At 46.8% G+C, this 19971-nt stretch overlaps 2 protein-coding genes across 2 annotated transcripts; one reads left to right on the top strand and one right to left on the bottom strand.

Annotated features, from left to right (window-relative positions):
* Positions 1-4662: 4662 nt before the first annotated feature.
* LOC140128807 (putative olfactory receptor 1F12P) lies at positions 4663-5601 on the bottom strand. The gene has a single exon (XM_072150510.1). The coding sequence runs from the start codon at positions 5599-5601 to the stop codon at positions 4663-4665; it is 939 nt and encodes a 312-aa protein (XP_072006611.1).
* Positions 5602-10275: 4674 nt separating this feature from the next.
* On the top strand, positions 10276-11197 carry LOC140125821 (olfactory receptor 11L1-like). Its single transcript, XM_072144690.1, has one exon. It carries the CDS (start codon positions 10277-10279, stop codon positions 11195-11197), a length of 921 nt encoding a protein of 306 aa, XP_072000791.1. The 5' UTR covers position 10276.
* Positions 11198-19971: the final 8774 nt, after the last annotated feature.

The following is a 19971-nucleotide window of genomic DNA, read 5'->3' on the forward strand; positions in this document are numbered from 1 at the left end:
TTAAAGGGCCAACTATCCTTAAGAGGCCTGCATGTCCATTATTTTGGTCTACAAGATGGATCCATCTATTCAACATACTTGACTTACAGTAAATCAAGAGTAAAAAAAGGAACAAGGGAAGAGAAAATATAGAGTAACTGAAGAGAAGGGTAAAAAGGATAAGAAAGAGAAGACATTACATCACGAAGGGCAAGGAAACAGACACAACAGCCGCACCCTGGGTCAAGGTCTGTTAGTATATTGGATCCAAGGTTCCTACGTGGCATTAAAATGTGACATCTTGCCACTCAAGATACCTGCTAATTTATTGTTTACCATTGTCCAAGATAGCTGCGCTTTAAACATAGCAAAATTAATTTGGGAGGGACTTCCACTGCTTGCCAATCGTAATGTTAGTTGCCAAGAAAATAGCCACATGGGCATGGAAGCCTTAAAAGAGAAAAGATTTAATAAAGCCTGCTCCGGGGTCTTGTGAACTTTCAGACCATTGGAAGAGAAAATGAATTGATGCACCCTTACCCAGAACCTCTTCCCCCCTGCACACTCCCGCCAAATATGCATAGCAGAGCCCTCATGCAGCGCCCCCCTGAAACAATTAGGTGAGTAGAGTGTAACCCTACTTTGTATAACCGCTGAGGTGTTGAACACCATCGTAACAGAGATTTAAACATTAATCGAGACCGAGGCAAAATGAGAAAAGATACCTGACCAAGTTTTGGCTTCAAACTCCTGCCCAATATCTCACCCAAGCTGAGTGAATGTAAGCAAGCGGTTTCCATGGCCGAGGGGGTAGGAATCGAGTCAGAAGTTCACCGCAAGGACTGGAGGAAATGGCGTATCTACTGATAATGAAAGAGTTCAGCCTGATGGAGGTGCCTGATAGAACTATTTAAATTAGCCCCAAGACTACACACATTGTTGATGTATAAAGTCCTAAAAAATCCTTTGTTGGTCCACCAAGCAGAAGCCTTCACCTCCAGGATCAGGGGGAACTTTGGATTGTTAAACAAAGGGGCCAATGGGTGATGTGAGGAAACCAAAGAGTGCCCTTACCATGTTATAACGAGAACAAATGAGAAAGGGCCAGAACAATATTGCAGGACACTGTTTAGCTGGTCGCCATAGTACGCAGAAGAAGCACAGGGTAAGCCTGACGCTCAATCTGGACCCAAAAATGTGCTCAGGTCTCTGCATGAAGATGGAGTAAAAAGGCTACAGCTGCCCTGTAAAACTAATTTAAAGAAGGAACCCCCAGATCTCCTAGGAGTCATAAGGGTAAGACATGGGCTTCTTGGGCCCCAAGAACTCCATATACAGCAAAATAATTTAGACCAGTATTTATTTGGGGTCAGGAATAGGGAGGGTGCAAAAATATTAAAGTAATTTTGGCAAAAGTGTCATTTTAACAGAAGCAATGTGGTCAAACCAAAAGATATTATAAAAAGACCATCTACCAGATTTCAGAATAGGGGGCTAAATTACAGCATAAAAACTGTAAATAACAATTGAATGAATACTCAAATAGGTCAGGTTATCTTACTGCAAACTGAATTCAAAGTATAAGGCCAACAGTTTCATGACTGAATCAGGTACTGATATATTTAGCGCCCAACAGAATGAAATCACGGTCCAACAGAACTCCCGACACCGTACATCTTTATTTCGGTAGAATTACCATTGACAATCCACAGAAGTACAAAACCATCAACGTGTTTCAAGCAGAGCAATCACCCTTAATCATGACTAACATATTTAGCGCCTCTGATTTAGCTTGATTTTCATGCAGGCCAGAAATAACCAAAAATCGGTCTATGGTGCTGTACAGGTTAGGGAAGGATTATATTACAAAAAAATGGACCAATTGTCACGGCAGGGAGTTTATTAACTGGGAAGCACAAAACTGCCATATGGCAGAAGAAATACCCATATCCGGACTGAAAAAAGTAATGTCTCGTTGTAAAACGTCACTTTTATTAGGTGTCAATTAAAAGAAAAATTGTGTGTGAAGACATTACTACAGAGTGCTTTAGAGAATTGTGATTAAAAGCACAGTAGAGTAGGCTCGGTATGTCAATGAGGAGTGGTACACTCGCTGTTGGTGTATCACATTGACATTAAGCTTGCATTATCAGATCACATAGAAGTAGTTGTGGCATAGAAGGCAATGTGATAGACTCCACTGAAACTCTGATATTCGGGGTTTATTTGTGGGTAGTTTGGTCCCAGGTGTTATGACAGATGTTCGCCTGTCCACGGTCAAGACAGAGATTATGCTATATAGATTCCTTCAGGTGTCTCACTGACATTAGTGTCTATTTAAGGTAAAGAGACCAATTCCTACTAACCCCCTCCAAGTGTATGTGGATTGGTCATATAATATGACCAGAGTCCTACACCTGGCTTGCGATTCTAAGTCTAGGAGCATGCGCATATTGCGCCGCCGTAGCAACAATAATATTGTATCAGCTGACATGGTCAGCTGACTCATGCTTATCAGCTGACCTATTACAACTATCGGCACGTCATCTCTATGCCACACCCCCTCAGGACGTCATCACTAATCGGACCTTTCTGTCACCCCTCTCTGGGAGGCTCCTTTCGTTTCTCTCTCTCCTATAGGCTCTCGGAATGGTAAGTGGGAGGATTTCTCTCTTTAAATGTCCGGCGTTGTCACGCCGCTGACACTATAGCCCTACCCCTGATGAAGCCAGCTTGCTGGCGAAACATGTCGGGGGGCTTCTGTGTGTCCTTGTTTTAACCAGCAGTATAGTTAGGCTCTGAGATAATTCTACAGTATATAACTATTTAGCGTGCATTTTCCAGCAACAGCATAGCGTGGCTAATAGATTTCCATTTACTTATAGACTCCTGCTGTGTAGGACTCTGGTCATATTATATGACCAATCCACATACACTTGGAGGGGGTTAGTAGGAATTGGTCTCTTTACCTTAAATAGACACTAATGTCAGTGAGACACCTGAAGGAATCTATATAGCATAATCTCTGTCTTGACCGTGGACAGGCGAACATCTGTCATAACACCTGGGACCAAACTACCCACAAATAAACCCCGAATATCAGAGTTTCAGTGGAGTCTATCACATTGCCTTCTATGCCACAACTACTTCTATGTGATCTGATAATGCAAGCTTAATGTCAATGTGATACACCAACAGCGAGTGTACCACTCCTCATTGACATACCGAGCCTACTCTACTGTGCTTTTAATCACAATTCTCTAAAGCACTCTGTAGTAATGTCTTCACACACAATTTTTCTTTTAATTGACACCTAATAAAAGTGACGTTTTACAACGAGACATTACTTTTTTCAGTCCGGATATGGGTATTTCTTCTGCCATATGGCAGTTTTGTGCTTCCCAGGTTAGGGAAGGACACCAGATCGGACAAATGCTGCAGAGTAGTATTGCAGTAAATGGGGATTCTCTCCCTGATCTATATCAATGTTCCAGTGGCAAATTGTTGTAGATTGTACTGAATGACATTCCGAGGAGTCCCACATAGACTACCGGATGTCACAGCAACAGATTGACAAACCCAAGATGGCAGTGCCCTTCGGTGCTGACATTGAAATTCACCCTTAGACTTTGCTAGAGTCATTCAAATGGTTAATACCCACAAAAGGTGCCAGCGCCAATCGTGGGTGTTGGAGGTGGGTGTTTGCTGCATTATGCAGCAAACACCCAGTGTGTATAAAGAGGGTTCAACCTGTGTGCCCTCTTAATGCACTCACTGTCGCCCCATAATGTTAAGGAACATCATGGTGCAGCAAGTGGTAAATTGTCTTTAGCAACCCCTAAACCACCTGACAACTATAATCTGTATTAGCTGGGAGGAGGTTCTAGAACAGTACTTATGCCCCTTAAATTTCCGGAAGCTTGCGCACTTGAGCCCTAGGACCACTGAAACCGGTTGCAGGAGCACCCATGACACCATGCAGAGCAATATGGGCCTATTGCTCTACTGGACAACCTTACAGCATTTGTGTTCAGAATAAATATTGGGGTGATAAATCAGTTCACTCACTTTAAGTCATGCTAACTAGTGCTGAATCTCTATATAGATTCCACTTCTATCAAACCTCTGAATGTTAATCGATTATCTTAATTCTATTATTTCTCCCCCTGTAGAGGTTCTTCATGGTGTCGATGATCTCCTTGTTCCTCATGCTGTATATTATGGGATTGGTGCATGGGGTGAGCATGACAAAGAGCAGAGATTTCAGCAAAGGCTTATGTCGGTCACCTCCATTAGGACAGGACAGCTTCTAAACCTGCAAAATAAATAGTGTTAGGGTAATTGGCATGCGCTTCTCTGATGTGTTCAATAAGACGTGGTGCTCCCTCTCCTGTCCTAATCGAATTGCGATATTCCCGATACCCTTATGAATTTCGCAATTCGTTGTTGTTTTAATCGTGTTGGAATAAAGTTTGGGATTTTTATCGGAGAGTGCCAGCTTTACTTCTTTCTTCTCAGTTGAATGTTTATCTGCACTCTTATGGTCATTTTAAGCTGGAGCACCGCCTCACCACCCAACAAGTCGGCACCCCAATGATGTTTTGAGCAACGTGTATTCTTGCTACTAGTGGCTAAGGGTCGCCTCAGTGCAGTGCCCCCATTTGTTCTTCCTTTGCTTGTTAACTATAGAAGTCTATTCATTCTTCTGTAGAGGTTCTTCATGGTGTCGATGATCTCCTTGTTCCTCATGCTGTATATTATGGGATTGGTACATGGGGTGAGCATGACAAAGAGCAGAGATTTCAGCTTGTTCTCATAGAAGGCATTTTCATGTGATGGAGACAAGTAGACCCCAATGAGTGATCCATAGTAAGTGCAGACCACTAGAAGGTGAGAGCTGCAGGTGGAGAAGGCTTTACTTCTTCCTTTCCAGGAGGAGATCTTACAAATCACAATAAAAATGCAGATGTAGGACACTAAGATGCAAAAAAAGGGCCAGAAAATGAGAGAAATGCCAAATGAGAAATCGAGCCAAACCAGGTCATCAACATCTGAGGATGAGAGAGCGAGAAGAGGAGCAAAATCGCAGAAGAAGTGGTCAATGATGTTAGAGGAGCAAAACTGTAATTGACTTATCATAATGACTTCAACGTTTGTGAGACTAATAACAGTTGTCCAAGAGCCAAAGGCCAAGTGGATGGAAGAATTCATGTTCATTATAGCAGAATAACGTAACGGGAGACAGATGGCCAAGTATCGGTCAAACGACATCAACATGAGGATGCAACATTGAGCACCAGTTGAGACAAATACAAAAAAGAACTGTGAGATACAACCACTGATGGACATACTGTGACCGTCCCACCATATGATGCACAGCATGTTGGGTACGATACTGCCAGTAATAATCAGGTCAGCCAGGGACAGGTTGCAGATGAAGAAATACATTGGACAATGGAGGCGATAACTGGAGGACACCAACACGATGATCATGAGATTTCCAAAAAATATGAACATGTACACAAGAAGGGCGAGACAGAAGATGACAATACGGAACGTCTTCATATTCGGGAAGCCGGTGAGAAACAGCTCAGTCACCACAGTCTGGTTATGTCCACACATCTTATACAAATATATGGTTCTCCTAGTATAAAAATAAAGCCTGATTCATGATTACATCTGGAGGAAGGACATGCCCAGTACAGAATGACGGCAAACAGGGAAAACTGTTTTGAAATTGGGGTCACCTGGATGGGAATCACAAGGGTCAGTGCTGCCCGGTAACCTGATGCAATTTTCAATAGCAGCTTAAAAGATGGAAATCCATAAGTCAGATCACTTGTGTATCCACAGGCTAAAAATAAAATCGGTGCATAGCAAGAATATACTTAATAGTATTAATCATCCGAAAATATTGTAAAAAATAACAAAAAGGCAACAAGATGTATACATTTCACAAAACATTTCCCACAAAATTGTCACTTAAAATTACTGTATTTTCCTTAAAAAAAAATTTAAATAAATTGAGACTGCAATCTTGACCAATTAGTAGATATCAGTCCTAGAAGATATTTTGGGTATATAATTATAATATAGCTGCTATCAGGGAATGGACAGCAAGATGGAAAAGGAAGAACAGACACAAAAAGCGAGCCCTCAAGCTAGAACCTCCGGCTGTCCCTACCTGCTTACCTACATATCCTAAATGGTAGGTGACAACTGCAGCACAGTGAAAACACAGAGACAATAAAGTGGACAAACATAGAAGAATAGTGCTACAAATACAGGTCAAAATCAAGAGGACAATGCAGTAAAAAATGAAGACACAAGCCGATGGTCAAAGATCAAAAGAGTTAAGAATAAGAAAGTCCGGAAATTAATAACAAGCTCCAGAGAAGGCTTAAAGCAAGCACTGTCACATGGAAACACAATCCATCACTGCTAGCTTAACTGTCTGTAGACCAGAACAAAGTCAACAGGAGACAGATGAGTGTGATGGAAATCAATCTAGAATTTAGGAGTGAAGTAATGCCATACAATATCACATCTTTCTCTAAACCTTCCATGTATCCGTGTTACCCCGTCCGTTCTATTGTGACATTTCTTTGTAATTCCTTCTCACCTTTATATCATTGGTAACCCGGGAGACCAAATCCTGCAGCTCGAAAATCTGTTCATCTCTGGAGTCCAGATCTCAATATTACATGAATTATCTTACTGCTCCCCCTCCGTCACCGATCCCCAAATGCAATTTTTTTTCTTACCAAAAACATTAACAAATCATAGACAGTCTAATACAGAACATTTTAATTTTAATATGTTGAATATCATTATTAGTGGTTGTTTCTTTTAGAGTTTCCTCATAAATTCTCTGTCAGTGTCTTGAACAATATAATCAAAGATGGATTTTCCATTTTTGTGTTAATATTTTCTACATGAATAACAATACAAACTAAAAATTACATGAATGTGTCAAATATGGCTCAAAATTGGAAACTATTCCCCATAAATTAAAGCTTACTTACCCCGCTCTACTTACCTCTCGACATCACCTTTTCATTGTGTCAAAGGGTGGGGACTTTTATCAACATGTTGTCTGGTTTCTTGTTTTACTTTTGAGACATTTTGTTGAGACTCAACTGAGACAAAATGACTCTCAAAACGTACAAAAAACCAGAATGAAGGAGACCACGGATAAGAAATATAAGAAGATTCCCACAGTCACGGTGCCTGGATCTTTGAGTAAGGTTTTTTTTTTAATTTTTAGTTCTAACTGTTACAATAACAAAAGCCGAAACCCATACAGTGCACGTGGCAGAGATCATTAAACATTTGTTGAAATCAAAAAATATTTGAATAGATTATCATATCTGTTAGTCTCCTGCTATTATTATATATACACAAGATTTGTCCGAAGCGAATCAGAAAATATTCACATTCAATTCAGTGTGATACCAGATCAAATGATACCAGATCGATGCATAGATCCACTGCTTTCTATTGGGCTGCAGAATCATGGAGCCAGAGTATAGCAAGCATTTTCTCTCCTCCAATGCCCCAATCCCAAAACTGTTTAAGGCCTGACCTCATCTCAGGCCGCTCTCTCTCTCCTTGCTGACTCAGGACGAAAATGTATGTCCAAGTTGGCTGCTAGTTCCCGCAATAGGACCAGCATTTCCGTCCTGCACTCAAACTCTAAACCATGACAACGGTCAACTGTGACATCATGCGGGAGTCTGTCTGTTTGTAACAGCTATAACTGTCCTCCAGCACAATTCCTCCACATTGGGTGGTTGTGTGTGGGGAGGGGGGGGGGAAGCCGATCATCCACTAATCCACTATGGCCTTTTGACCCTTTTTCCAGGGCTGTTGGCAAAAACATCTAAATGAAGGGTCAGGGGTTATGTGTACAAACAAAACTGTAAGAATGGGACAATCAAGAAGACAATGTAACCAGTCACCTTCTGTATATTCCTAGTATTCCAGGGACATCAATCTGTTACTTTGTTTCTCTCTTTTCTTTCTCAATTACACATTTTTCTATTGCCCCTGTGAGGAATAATCTACTATACCTCTGATACCGGCCTCCCGGTAGTCTGCACATTATCTATAATACCCCTGGTACCGGCTTCCCGGTAGTCTGCACATCATCTATAATACCCCTGGTACCGGCTTCCCGGTAGTCTGCACATTATCTATAATACCCCTGATACCGGCCTCTCGTTAGTCTACACATGATCCTGGGTCCTCTGTATATAATGAAGACAATGGAACGAATGTCAGAGCATCTGTGTGATGTGTGTAACGTCCTACTGCCAGATCTAGTGATGGCACCAGAGGAAGACACCAGAGAGCAATAAACCATCGGGAGCAACAAGAAGGGTATCACACATCATATACATATGTACATAGAGCATCATGTATGAACGTGCCATACATGACTGACAGCGATAGTGACAGCTCAGATAGTCAGAGGAGAAAGGAACATGGCTGCTCCATCCCGGTGCCACATTGTGTCCAGTCACTTTTTACATCACCAATTTTACATCACTTTATTGTGTTAGTGATTTCTCAATAGATTTAAGCAAATTGGAAGAGAAGGGCAAAAACATTTCTGAGCTGAAAGCAACAGCGACAATGACCATGCTGCAAATCCAGGTAAGAATAAGATTTGCTCTATAATTTGCTGCATAGTCACTTGGCACGTTCCCAATGTGGTGAGGAGACTTTTCTGCTGAACCCAAATCTGAAGGTTCTCTGCAGGTTCAGATACCAAACCCAAATGTTCACCCAAATGTCAGCAAATGGTAACAATGGATGTTACCCTTTTAATGGTAGTGCATCTACACCACCATTTTCCCAAGGATTTCCCACCGTTGAGCTCATGGGGAGTGATGATCCCCTGGAAAATGGCAACGTACACACAGCACAAGCTAATGAAGAGCAACCGGCACCAATAGCAGGCGTTAACGCCAGGCGGGGAGCTGAACGCCAAACCACAACTTCTGGACGAAGTCCAGGTTTGGGAAAATTACATCTACTAGATCTACTCTGCCGGATACTAATGATGGAGTGACCTGGTCTCCAGCTTTCCATGCACAATGTATGGCCGACATTAGAACAATGCATTGCCACACACTGAAGAAGGGACGGCTGAGGATTAGCGATAAGATTACTGCAGGTCTATTATAGTAAATGTGAGATGACACAATGGAGGAGGCCCCCGGCATATATTGACTTCTTATAAATGAACTTGTTCTAGTTAAAATCTATTTTACACAAAAGTAGTTCCTGATACAATGTAGAAGAAAGATTAGACTGATATAAGGATAATCCTAATCTCCGGTCATGTTCCCTCCACACAAAACATGGGTAAAAGATTTTTTACCATTACCCCATTTTAAAACCCAAAAGATTGGTATGTTGGCTGCTCCACATTCTCCCAGGTCATTTGTAAGGTCACACCATGATCTGGAAACTGTGGACCTGGTGCAGAGTCTCCAGTCTAGTTCATCTGGAAGGTTTGAGATGGGGCTAAGGATCGAGTTCTCTGCAGGATCGAGCTCTCTATGGACCACACTAGACTTTCCTGACTATGGATTTATGGACCAGACCCTCCAAATCATGTAATTTGGAACCCACCAGGCCCCTCTTCCCCCTACATTGCCTTCATAGTACACACTAGACTCTTCTCAAGATGCCTTTATGGACCACACCAGACTCTACCACCATTTCTTTATAGACCACATCAGGCCGCCCTGATCCTTACTTTATGGACCTTACTTTGTGAACTGGGGCAAAGTCATCAGTAATAATGACGATCCAGACATCGTCTTCCACAAAATTCAAAAATACAATTTCCACAATGTTTATCCTTCTCTTCACTATAACTAAGAGACTGAAGGTGAACCCTGACCCCCCCCCCCCATAACATTCATTATTAAATATTTCACCTATTTCATGTATCTATGTAATATTAATAAAACAATGTGGACAATTTACCCCCAGAGAGGCAGAAAACATGATAAAAAGTTTTGGTACATTCCATGGAATTTTCACCACATTCTTTTTGAAAAAAAAAGGTTGAAAGGGATCAGGACAAGTCAGTCTTCAGCCCAACAAGTTCATCTGAATTCCAGGGATTGGTGCTGAGATCATCTCTTGTGAATGCAATGAGGTCTTTAATTTCTTTGTACCTCGGGCAGAATATTTCTCATGGGGGGTCATGGGAGGAGAAGTGGAGCTTGTCCATGTTTTCATATTTTTCTTTGTAATTTACCTGTAGGTGAAGGCCGCAATGAATGGGACGACAGTCACAGAATTCTTTCTTCTTGGCTTCGATCATGTGCAGAGCCTGAGGCCGTTCCTCTTCATCCTGTTTCTTCTCATCTACGTGTTGACGGTGGTTGGGAATGTTTCCATCATCATCCTGGTGTCCATTAGTCACCGTCTTCAGTACCCAATGTATCTGTTTCTCAGGAACCTTTCCATATGTGATGTCCTTTTCACTACAAACATTGTACCCAAAATGCTCCAGGTCATCCTACATGGAGGGGACTCCATATCATTTTCCAGTTGTGTGGGTCAACTTTACATGTTTGCAGGTACAGCCATAGCAGAATGTCTTCTTCTCACATCAATGTCCTATGATCGGTACTTGGCCATCTGTAAGCCGTTGCACTATGCCTCCATCATGAATGTCAGACGACATCTCCAATTGGTCACCTTCTCGTGGGCATGTGCTACCATCCTCCCTGCAATCACCGTAAGTCTCATTTATGTTCTGGACTTCTGTGGTCCGAATGTCATTGATCACTTTTTCTGTGATCTCGCTCCTCTCCTCAAACTCTCATGTTCCGACACCTCCACAGTGCAATTTGAGGTCTTTGCTCAAACTATTCCCATCATTGTCTTTGCATTCATTTACATTGTAGGTACTTACGTCAAAATTTTTCTTGCCATTTTGAAGATCCCTTCCACCATTGGGCGACAGAAGGCTTTTTCTACCTGCAGCTCCCACCTGACCGTGGTGGGTACATTTTACGGTACTATGATCTCTGTATACGTCACCCCAAACAGACGACAATCAATAAAAGTGAACAAGACTCTCTCTCTCCTCTACAGTGTGGTGACTCCATTACTGAACCCCATCATTTACAGCTTGAGGAACCAGGAAATTCGCTCCGCACTCAAATCATTTCTACAGAAAAACAAATGAAAAAAACTTTTTCCAATTCCAATTTATTCCCAACTTTAAATGATTAAATATAAAAATTTATGCAGTTTCTTGAATAATTTATTTCACTTTAACTTATTACAATATAAAAACACACCATGGCCACCATGAAATTGTGGCGGTCCGCTGCCAGGCGAGCTTTCTCCTGTCCAAGCCCCTGCCTCTCGGCTCCTCCCCACCCCAAATGGGCCTGGGGGCCTGAAGCGTTTCCTTTGAAAAAAATTATCATTTTCAAAGCAGGCGGGGGGCTACAAACAGCACTTCTAAGAACCTTTTGTATAAGATCAAGTGTAGTAGTGTTCTTATAAGTAATTGGCTTGGTTATGGCGGGTGAGGGGAATGTAAACAGATGCGCAAGAAGCGCTGAAATAATATTGGTAAATGATAAAAGTTTGGCAGTATATTATGTGGATAACACAGCAGGGTGGCGACAAAGTTAACAAGTTTGATGTGCAAGCCGTTAAAACAACCCAAATTGTTGACGGACACAGCTCGTTTGCTAAGGGGACTATGTATGGAGGCAGCTATGTGGACAAATTTTGGAGGCAGCTATGGAGACGACGTGTGGAGACAGCTATGGAGACAATTAAATTTGGATAGTGCCTGTATGTGGCAGTCCAAAAAAGTTTTCAAACCAGAGGAGCGGGTAGGTGGCCCTCCAGAAAAATTAAAGAGATAGAGTGCCTCTATGTGGCAGTCCAAAAAAGTTTTCAAAACAGAGGAGCGGGTAGGTGGCCCTCCAGAAAAATTAAAGAGATAGAGTGCCTGTATGTGGCAGTCCAAAATAGATTTAAAAACAGAGAAGCGGGTAGGTGGCCCTCCAGAAAAATGAAATAGATTGATTGCCTGTATGTGGCAGTCCAAAAAAGTTTTCAAAACAGAGGAGCGGGTAGGTGGCCCTCCAGAAAAATTAAAGAGATAGAGTGCCTGTATGTGGCAGTCCAAAATAGATTTCAAAACAGAGAAGCGGGTAGGTGGCCCTCCAGAAAAATTAAAGAGATAGAGTGCCTGTATGTGGCAGTCCAAAAAAGTTTTCAAAACAGAGGAGCAGGTAGGTGGCCCTCCAGAAAAATTAAAGAGATAGAGTGCCTGTATGTGGCAGTCCAAAATAGATTTCAAAACAGAGAAGCGGGTAGGTGGCCCTCCAGAAAAATTAAAGAGATAGAGTGCCTGTATGTGGCAGTCCAAAAAAGTTTTCAAAACAGAGGAGTGGGTAGGTGGAACTTCGTAACGCTTTCCCTGACCAGCAGCAGCTCTCTCCCTAGCGGCATCCAGACAGAGAATGACGCGAGCAGCGCGGGCAGGGGCTAGTCTATTCCAGGGTCACCTGATCTGGCCAGCCAACCACTGCTATCAACGTGTAAGGGTACCACGTCATGCTGGGTGGAGTGCAGAGTCTCCTGGCTTGTCATTGGCTCTGTTTCTGGCTGGCAAAAATCAAAACGGGAGATGCCATTTTCTCGAGCGGGCGAAGTATTCGTCCGAGCAACGAGCAGTTTTGAGTACGCTAATGCTCGAACGAGCATCAAGTTCAGACGAGTGTGTTCGCTCATCTCTATTCACCTCCCATCTCCCCTTCATATTGTTACCCTCATCTGCACCACATTTTGTGTGCCCTCTCATCTCCCCCTTGTATTGGGTCACAATTACTAGGAATGTGGGAAACTGCACTAAAAGTGCTCTGCTTTTGTATAATAACCGGTGCAGCAGATTAATTAAGAACGTGCACCAGAAATCATGAGCGTGTCGCTTCTCTGCACTGGCCCCACAGAGTTCACCAACTTTTTTGTGGTGCATCTTTAATATAGGGCGTGCCACAGACTTTGCATGTTAGATACGGCGCTTGATCCGACTGAGCACCGGAACACCCTTTAATTGGTGCTTAGTTCAGCCACTCCACAGCCACGTGTGACTCATTTGCTGTGCAGACACTTCTTAAATACCTGTTCATGCAGTTTACACCTGAAAGAATGTGCAAAGTGGGACAGAAAACTGGCTCAAAGCCCTTAGTAAATGTTCCCCATCAATGAAAATCCTTATGTAGAGTGTGGAGAACAGTTGAAGGTTTCAATTTGAAGAGATTCTCCAACAACAAGTCGCCTGGGCCGGGTCTTTGCTGGGGGGGTGGCACATGTGATCGTCTCTAAGTGAATGTCTGGGCCAAAAGTTGCTGCTGTGTTGGGCTCAGTTTATAATGGATTATATTGTGTATCAGATCCCGTTCTTTCTGAGGTCAGTGATTGGTAAAGGAAATCCCACACAGTGGAAGGTTAGTGACTACAGGACTGATAAGAGGTGGCATCTAGTAATCTTCAGGTGATGATCTGCTCCATCACGACAGGACTTCATTACAAATTCTGTGTGTGTATATGGAATACACGCAACGTGTGTGTGTGTATGTGTGTATGTATGTATACGGAATGAGGATTTTTAATCTCATTTCTCACTCTCCAACTTCAAAACTCCATAACTTTCCGTGTAAAAAGCTGTGGGAGGCTTATTTTTTGTATAACAAATTTTACTCACACAACGGGGGCGGTTTTATAAGAGTTCCCGCCTCTCACACATCAGGGGCGGATGGAGTGGGAGTCGCTGCTTCTCACACATCGGGGTCTTGTGTAATGTGAGTCTCCACCTCTCACACATCGTGGGCTGGTGTAATGTGAGTCCCCGCCTCTCACACATCGGGGGCTGGTGTAATGTGAGTCCTCACCTCTCACACATTGGGTTTGGTGTAATGTGAGTACCTGCCTCTCACACATCGGGGGCTGGTGTAATGTGAGTCCCCGCCTCTCACACATCGAGGGCTGGTGTAATGTGAGTCCCCGCCTCTCACACATCAGAAGCGGGTGTAATGTGAGTCCTCACCTCTCACACATCGGGGGCTGGTGTAATGTGAGCCCCTCCTCTCACACATCAGAGGCGGGTGTGATGTGAGTCCCCGCCTCTCACACATCGGGGGCTGGTGTAATGTGAGTCCCCACCTCTCACACATCGGGGACTGGTGTAATGTGAGTCCTCACCTCTCACACATTGGGTTTGGTGTAATGTGAGTACCTGCCTCTCACACATCGGGGGCTGGTGTAATGTGAGTCCCCGCCTCTCACACATCGGGGGCAGGTGTAATGTGAGTACCTGCCTCTCACACATCGGGGGCTGGTGTAATGTGAGTCCCCACCTCTCATACATTGGGGGCGGGTGTAATGTGAGTCCCCGCCTCTCACACATCGGGGGCAGGTGTAATATGAGTCCCTGCCTCTCACACATCGGGGACTGGTGTAATGTGAGTCTCCACCTCTCACACATCGGGGGCTGGTGTAATGTGAGTCTCCACCTCTCACACATTGGGGGCAGGTGTAATGTGAGTCCCTGCCTCTCACACATCGGGGGCTGGTGTAATGTGAGTCTCCACCTCTCACACATCAGGGGCTGGTGTAATGTGAGTCTCCACCTCTCACACATTGGGGGCGGTGTAATGTGAGTCTCCACCTCTCACACATTGAGGGCTGGTGTAATGTGAGTCCCCGCCTCTCACACATCGGGTTCTGGTGTAATGTGAGTCTCCACCTCTCACACATCGGGGGCGGGTGTAATGTGAGTCCCTGCCTCTCACACATCAGGGGCTGGTGTAATGTGTGTCCCCGCCTTTCACACATCGGGGGCTGGTGTAATGTGAGTCTCAATCTCTCACACATCGGGGGCGGGTTTAATGTGAGTCTCCACCTCTCACAAATCGGGGGCGGGTGTAATGTGAGTCTCCACCTCTCACACAACAGGGACTGGTGTAATGTGAGTCCCCGTCTAACACACATTGGGGGCTTGTGTAATGTGAGTCCCCGCCTCTCACACAACAGGGGCGGATGTATTGGGAGTCCCCGCCTCTCACACATCAGGGGCTGGTGTAATGTGAGTCCCTGCTTCTCACACATGGGGGGCTGGTGTAATGTGAGTCTTCACCTCTCACACATTGGGTTTGGTGTAATGTGAGTCCCCTCCTCTCATACATCGGGGGCTGATGTAATGTGAGTCCCCGCCTCTCACACATCGGGGGCTGGTGTAATGTGAGTCCCTGCCTCTCACACATCGGGGGCGGGTGTAATGTGAGTCTCCACTTCTCACAAAATGAGGCTGGTGTAATGTGAGTCCCCTCCTCTCATACATCGGGGGCTGATGTAATGTGAGTCCCCGCCTCTCACACATCGGGGGCTGGTGTAATGTGAGTCCCTGCCTCTCACACATCAGGGGGCGGGTGTAATGTGAGTCCCCGCCTCTCAAAAAACAGGGGCAGATGTAATGGAATTCCCTGCCTCTCACTCATCGGGGGCTGGTGTAATGTGAGTCCCCGCCTCTCATACATCGGGGGCTGGTGTAATGTGAGTCCCCGCCTCTCACACATTGGGGGGGGCTGATGTAATGTGAGTCCCTGCCTCTCACACAACAGGGACTGGTGTAATGTGAGTCTTCACCTCTCACACATCGGGGTCTGGTGTAATGTGAGTCCCCACCTCTCACACATCGGGGGCGGGTGTAATGTGAGTCTCCACTTCTCACACAATGAGGCTGGTGTAATGTGAGTCTCGATCTCTCACACATCGGGGGCGGGTTTAATGTGAGTCTCTACCTCTCACACATCGGGGGCGGGTGTAATGTGAGTCTCCACCTCTCACACATCGGGGACTGTTGTAATGTGCGTCACCCCGTCTCTCATACATCGGGGACTGGTGTAATGCGAGTCCCCGCCTCTCACACATCGGGGCTGGTGTAATGTGAGTCTCCGCCTCTCACACATCGGGGTCTGGTGTAATGTGAGTCTCCACCTCTCACACATCGTGGGCGGGTGTAATGTGAGTCTCCACCTCTCACACATTGGGGGCGGGTGTAATGTGAGTCTCCACATCTCCCACATTGAGGGCTGGTGTAATTTGAGTCCCTGCCTCTCACACATCGGGTGGCTGGTGTAATGTGAGTCCCCACCTCTCACACATCGGGGGCTGGTGTAATGTGAGTCTCCACCTCTCACACATCGGGGGCTGGTGTAATGTAAGTCCCCGCCTCTCACACATCGGGGGCTGGTGTAATCTGAGTCCCCGTCTAACACACATCGGGGGCTGGTGTAATGTGAGTCCCTGCCTCTCACACATCGGGGGCTGGTGTAATGTGAGTCTCCACCTCTCACACATCGGGGGCTGGTGTAATGTAAGTCCCCGCCTCTCACACATCAGGGGCTGGTGTAATCTGAGTCCCCGTCTAACACACATCGGGGGCTGGTGTAATGTGAGTCCCTGCCTCTCACACATCGGAGGCTGGTGTAATGTGAGTCTCCACCTCTCACACATCGGGGGCTGGTGTAATGTGAGTCCCTGCCTCTCACACATCGGGAGCTGGTGTAATGTGTGTCCCCGCCTCTCATACATCGGGGACTGGTGTAATGTGAGTCCCCGCCTCTCACACATCGGGGTCTGGTGTAATGTGAGTCTCCGCCTCTCACACATCAGGGGCGGGTGTAATGTGAGTCCCTGCCTATCACACATCGGGAGCTGGTGTAACGTGTGTCCCCTCCTCTCACACATCGGGGGCTGGTGTAATGTGTGTCCCCACCTCTCACACATCGGGGGCTGGTGTAATGTGAGTCTCCTCCTCTCACACATCGGGGGCTGGTGTAATGTGAGTCTCCATCCTCTCACACATCGGGGGCTGGTGTAATGTGAGTCCCTGCCTCTCACACATCGGGGGCGGGTGTAATGTGAGTCCCCGCCTCTCACACATCAGGGACTGGTGTAATGTGAGTCCCTGCCTCTCACACATCGGGGGCTGGTGTAATGTGAGTCTCCATCCTCTCACACATCGGGGGCAGGTGTAATGTGAGTCCCCGCCTCTCACACATCGGGGGCTGGTGTAATGTGAGTCCCCGCCTCTCACACATCGGGGGCTGGTGTAATGTGAGTACCTGCCTCTCACACATCGGGGGCGGGTGTAATGTGAGTCCCCGCCTCTCACACATCGGGGGCTGGTGTAATGTGAGTCTCAACCTCTCACACATCGGGGGCTGGTGTAATGTGAGTCTCCACCTCCCACACATAGGGGGCGGGTGTAATGTGAGTCCCTGCCTCTCATACAACGGGGGCAGGTGTAATGTGAGTCCCTGCCTCTCATACATCGGGGGCAGGTGTAATGTGAGTCCCCGCCTCTCACACATCGGGGGCAGGTGTAATGTGAGTCCCCGCCTCTCACACATCGGGGGCAGGTGTAATGTGAGTCCCCACCTCTCACACATCGGGGGCTGGTGTAATGTGAGTCTCCACCTCTCACACATCAGGGGCTGGTGTAATGTGAGTCCCCGCCTATCACACATCGGGGGCTGGTGTAATGTGAGTCCCTTCCTCTCACACATCGGGAGCTGGTGTAATGTGAGTCCCCGCCTCTCATACATCAGGGGCTGGTGTAATGTGAGTCCCCACCTCTCGCACATCGGGGGCGGGTGTAATGTGAGTCCCTGCCTATCACACATCGGGGGCTGGTGTAATGTGAGTCCCCACCTCTCACACATCGGGGGCGGGTGTAATGTGAGTCTCAACCTCTCACACATCGGGGGCAGGTGTAATGTGAGTCCCCGCCTCTCACACATCGGGGGCAGGTGTAATGTGAGTCCCCACCTCTCACACATCGGGGGCTGGTGTAATGTGAGTCTCCACCTCTCACACATCAGGGGCTGGTGTAATGTGAGTCCCCGCCTATCACACATCGGGGGCTGGTGTAATGTGAGTCCCTTCCTCTCACACATCGGGAGCTGGTGTAATGTGAGTCCCCGCCTCTCATACATCGAGGGCTGGTGTAATGTGAGTCCCCGCCTCTCACACATCAGAAGCGGGTGTAATGTGAGTCCTCACCTCTCACACATCGGGGGCTGGTGTAATGTGAGCCCCTCCTCTCACACATCAGAGGCGGGTGTGATGTGAGTCCCCGCCTCTCACACATCGGGGGCTGGTGTAATGTGAGTCCCCACCTCTCACACATCGGGGACTGGTGTAATGTGAGTCCTCACCTCTCACACATTGGGTTTGGTGTAATGTGAGTACCTGCCTCTCACACATCGGGGGCTGGTGTAATGTGAGTCCCCGCCTCTCACACATCGGGGGCAGGTGTAATGTGAGTACCTGCCTCTCACACATCGGGGGCTGGTGTAATGTGAGTCCCCGCCTCTCACACATCGGGGGCAGGTGTAATGTGAGTCCCTGCCTCTCACACATCGGGGACTGGTGTAATGTGAGTCTCCACCTCTCACACATCGGGGGCTGGTGTAATGTGAGTCTCCACCTCTCACACATTGGGGGCAGGTGTAATGTGAGTCCCTGCCTCTCACACATCGGGGGCTGGTGTAATGTGAGTCTCCACCTCTCACACATCAGGGGCTGGTGTAATGTGAGTCTCCACCTCTCACACATTGGGGGCGGTGTAATGTGAGTCTCCACCTCTCACACATTGAGGGCTGGTGTAATGTGAGTCCCCGCCTCTCACACATCGGGTTCTGGTGTAATGTGAGTCTCCACCTCTCACACATCGGGGGCGGGTGTAATGTGAGTCCCTGCCTCTCACACATCAGGGGCTGGTGTAATGTGTGTCCCCGCCTTTCACACATCGGGGGCTGGTGTAATGTGAGTCTCAATCTCTCACACATCGGGGGCGGGTTTAATGTGAGTCTCCACCTCTCACAAATCGGGGGCGGGTGTAATGTGAGTCTCCACCTCTCACACAACAGGGACTGGTGTAATGTGAGTCCCCGTCTAACACACATTGGGGGCTTGTGTAATGTGAGTCCCCGCCTCTCACACAACAGGGGCGGATGTATTGGGAGTCCCCGCCTCTCACACATCGGGGGCTGGTGTAATGTGAGTCTTCACCTCTCACACATTGGGTTTGGTGTAATGTGAGTCCCCTCCTCTCATACATCGGGGGCTGATGTAATGTGAGTCCCCGCCTCTCACACATCGGGGGCTGGTGTAATGTGAGTCCCTGCCTCTCACACATCGGGGGCGGGTGTAATGTGAGTCTCCACTTCTCACACAATGAGGCTGATGTAATGTGAGTCCCCTCCTCTCATACATCGGGGGCTGATGTAATGTGAGTCCCCGCCTCTCACACATCGGGGGCTGGTGTAATGTGAGTCCCTGCCTCTCACACATCAGGGGGCGGGTGTAATGTGAGTCCCCGCCTCTCAAAAAACAGGGGCAGATGTAATGGAATTCCCTGCCTCTCACTCATCGGGGGCTGGTGTAATGTGAGTCCCCGCCTCTCATACATCGGGGGCTGGTGTAATGTGAGTCCCCGCCTCTCACACATTGGGGGGGGCTGATGTAATGTGAGTCCCTGCCTCTCACACAACAGGGACTGGTGTAATGTGAGTCTTCACCTCTCACACATCGGGGTCTGGTGTAATGTGAGTCCCCACCTCTCACACATCGGGGGCGGGTGTAATGTGAGTCTCCACTTCTCACACAATGAGGCTGGTGTAATGTGAGTCTCGATCTCTCACACATCGGGGGCGGGTTTAATGTGAGTCTCTACCTCTCACACATCGGGGGCGGGTGTAATGTGAGTCTCCACCTCTCACACATCAGGGACTGTTGTAATGTGCGTCACCCCGTCTCTCATACATCGGGGACTGGTGTAATGCGAGTCCCCGCCTCTCACACATCGGGGCTGGTGTAATGTGAGTCTCCGCCTCTCACACATCGGGGTCTGGTGTAATGTGAGTCTCC

This window comes from Engystomops pustulosus, chromosome 4 (genome assembly GCF_040894005.1).
Source record: "Engystomops pustulosus chromosome 4, aEngPut4.maternal, whole genome shotgun sequence".
Taxonomy (NCBI): domain Eukaryota; kingdom Metazoa; phylum Chordata; class Amphibia; order Anura; family Leptodactylidae; genus Engystomops; species Engystomops pustulosus.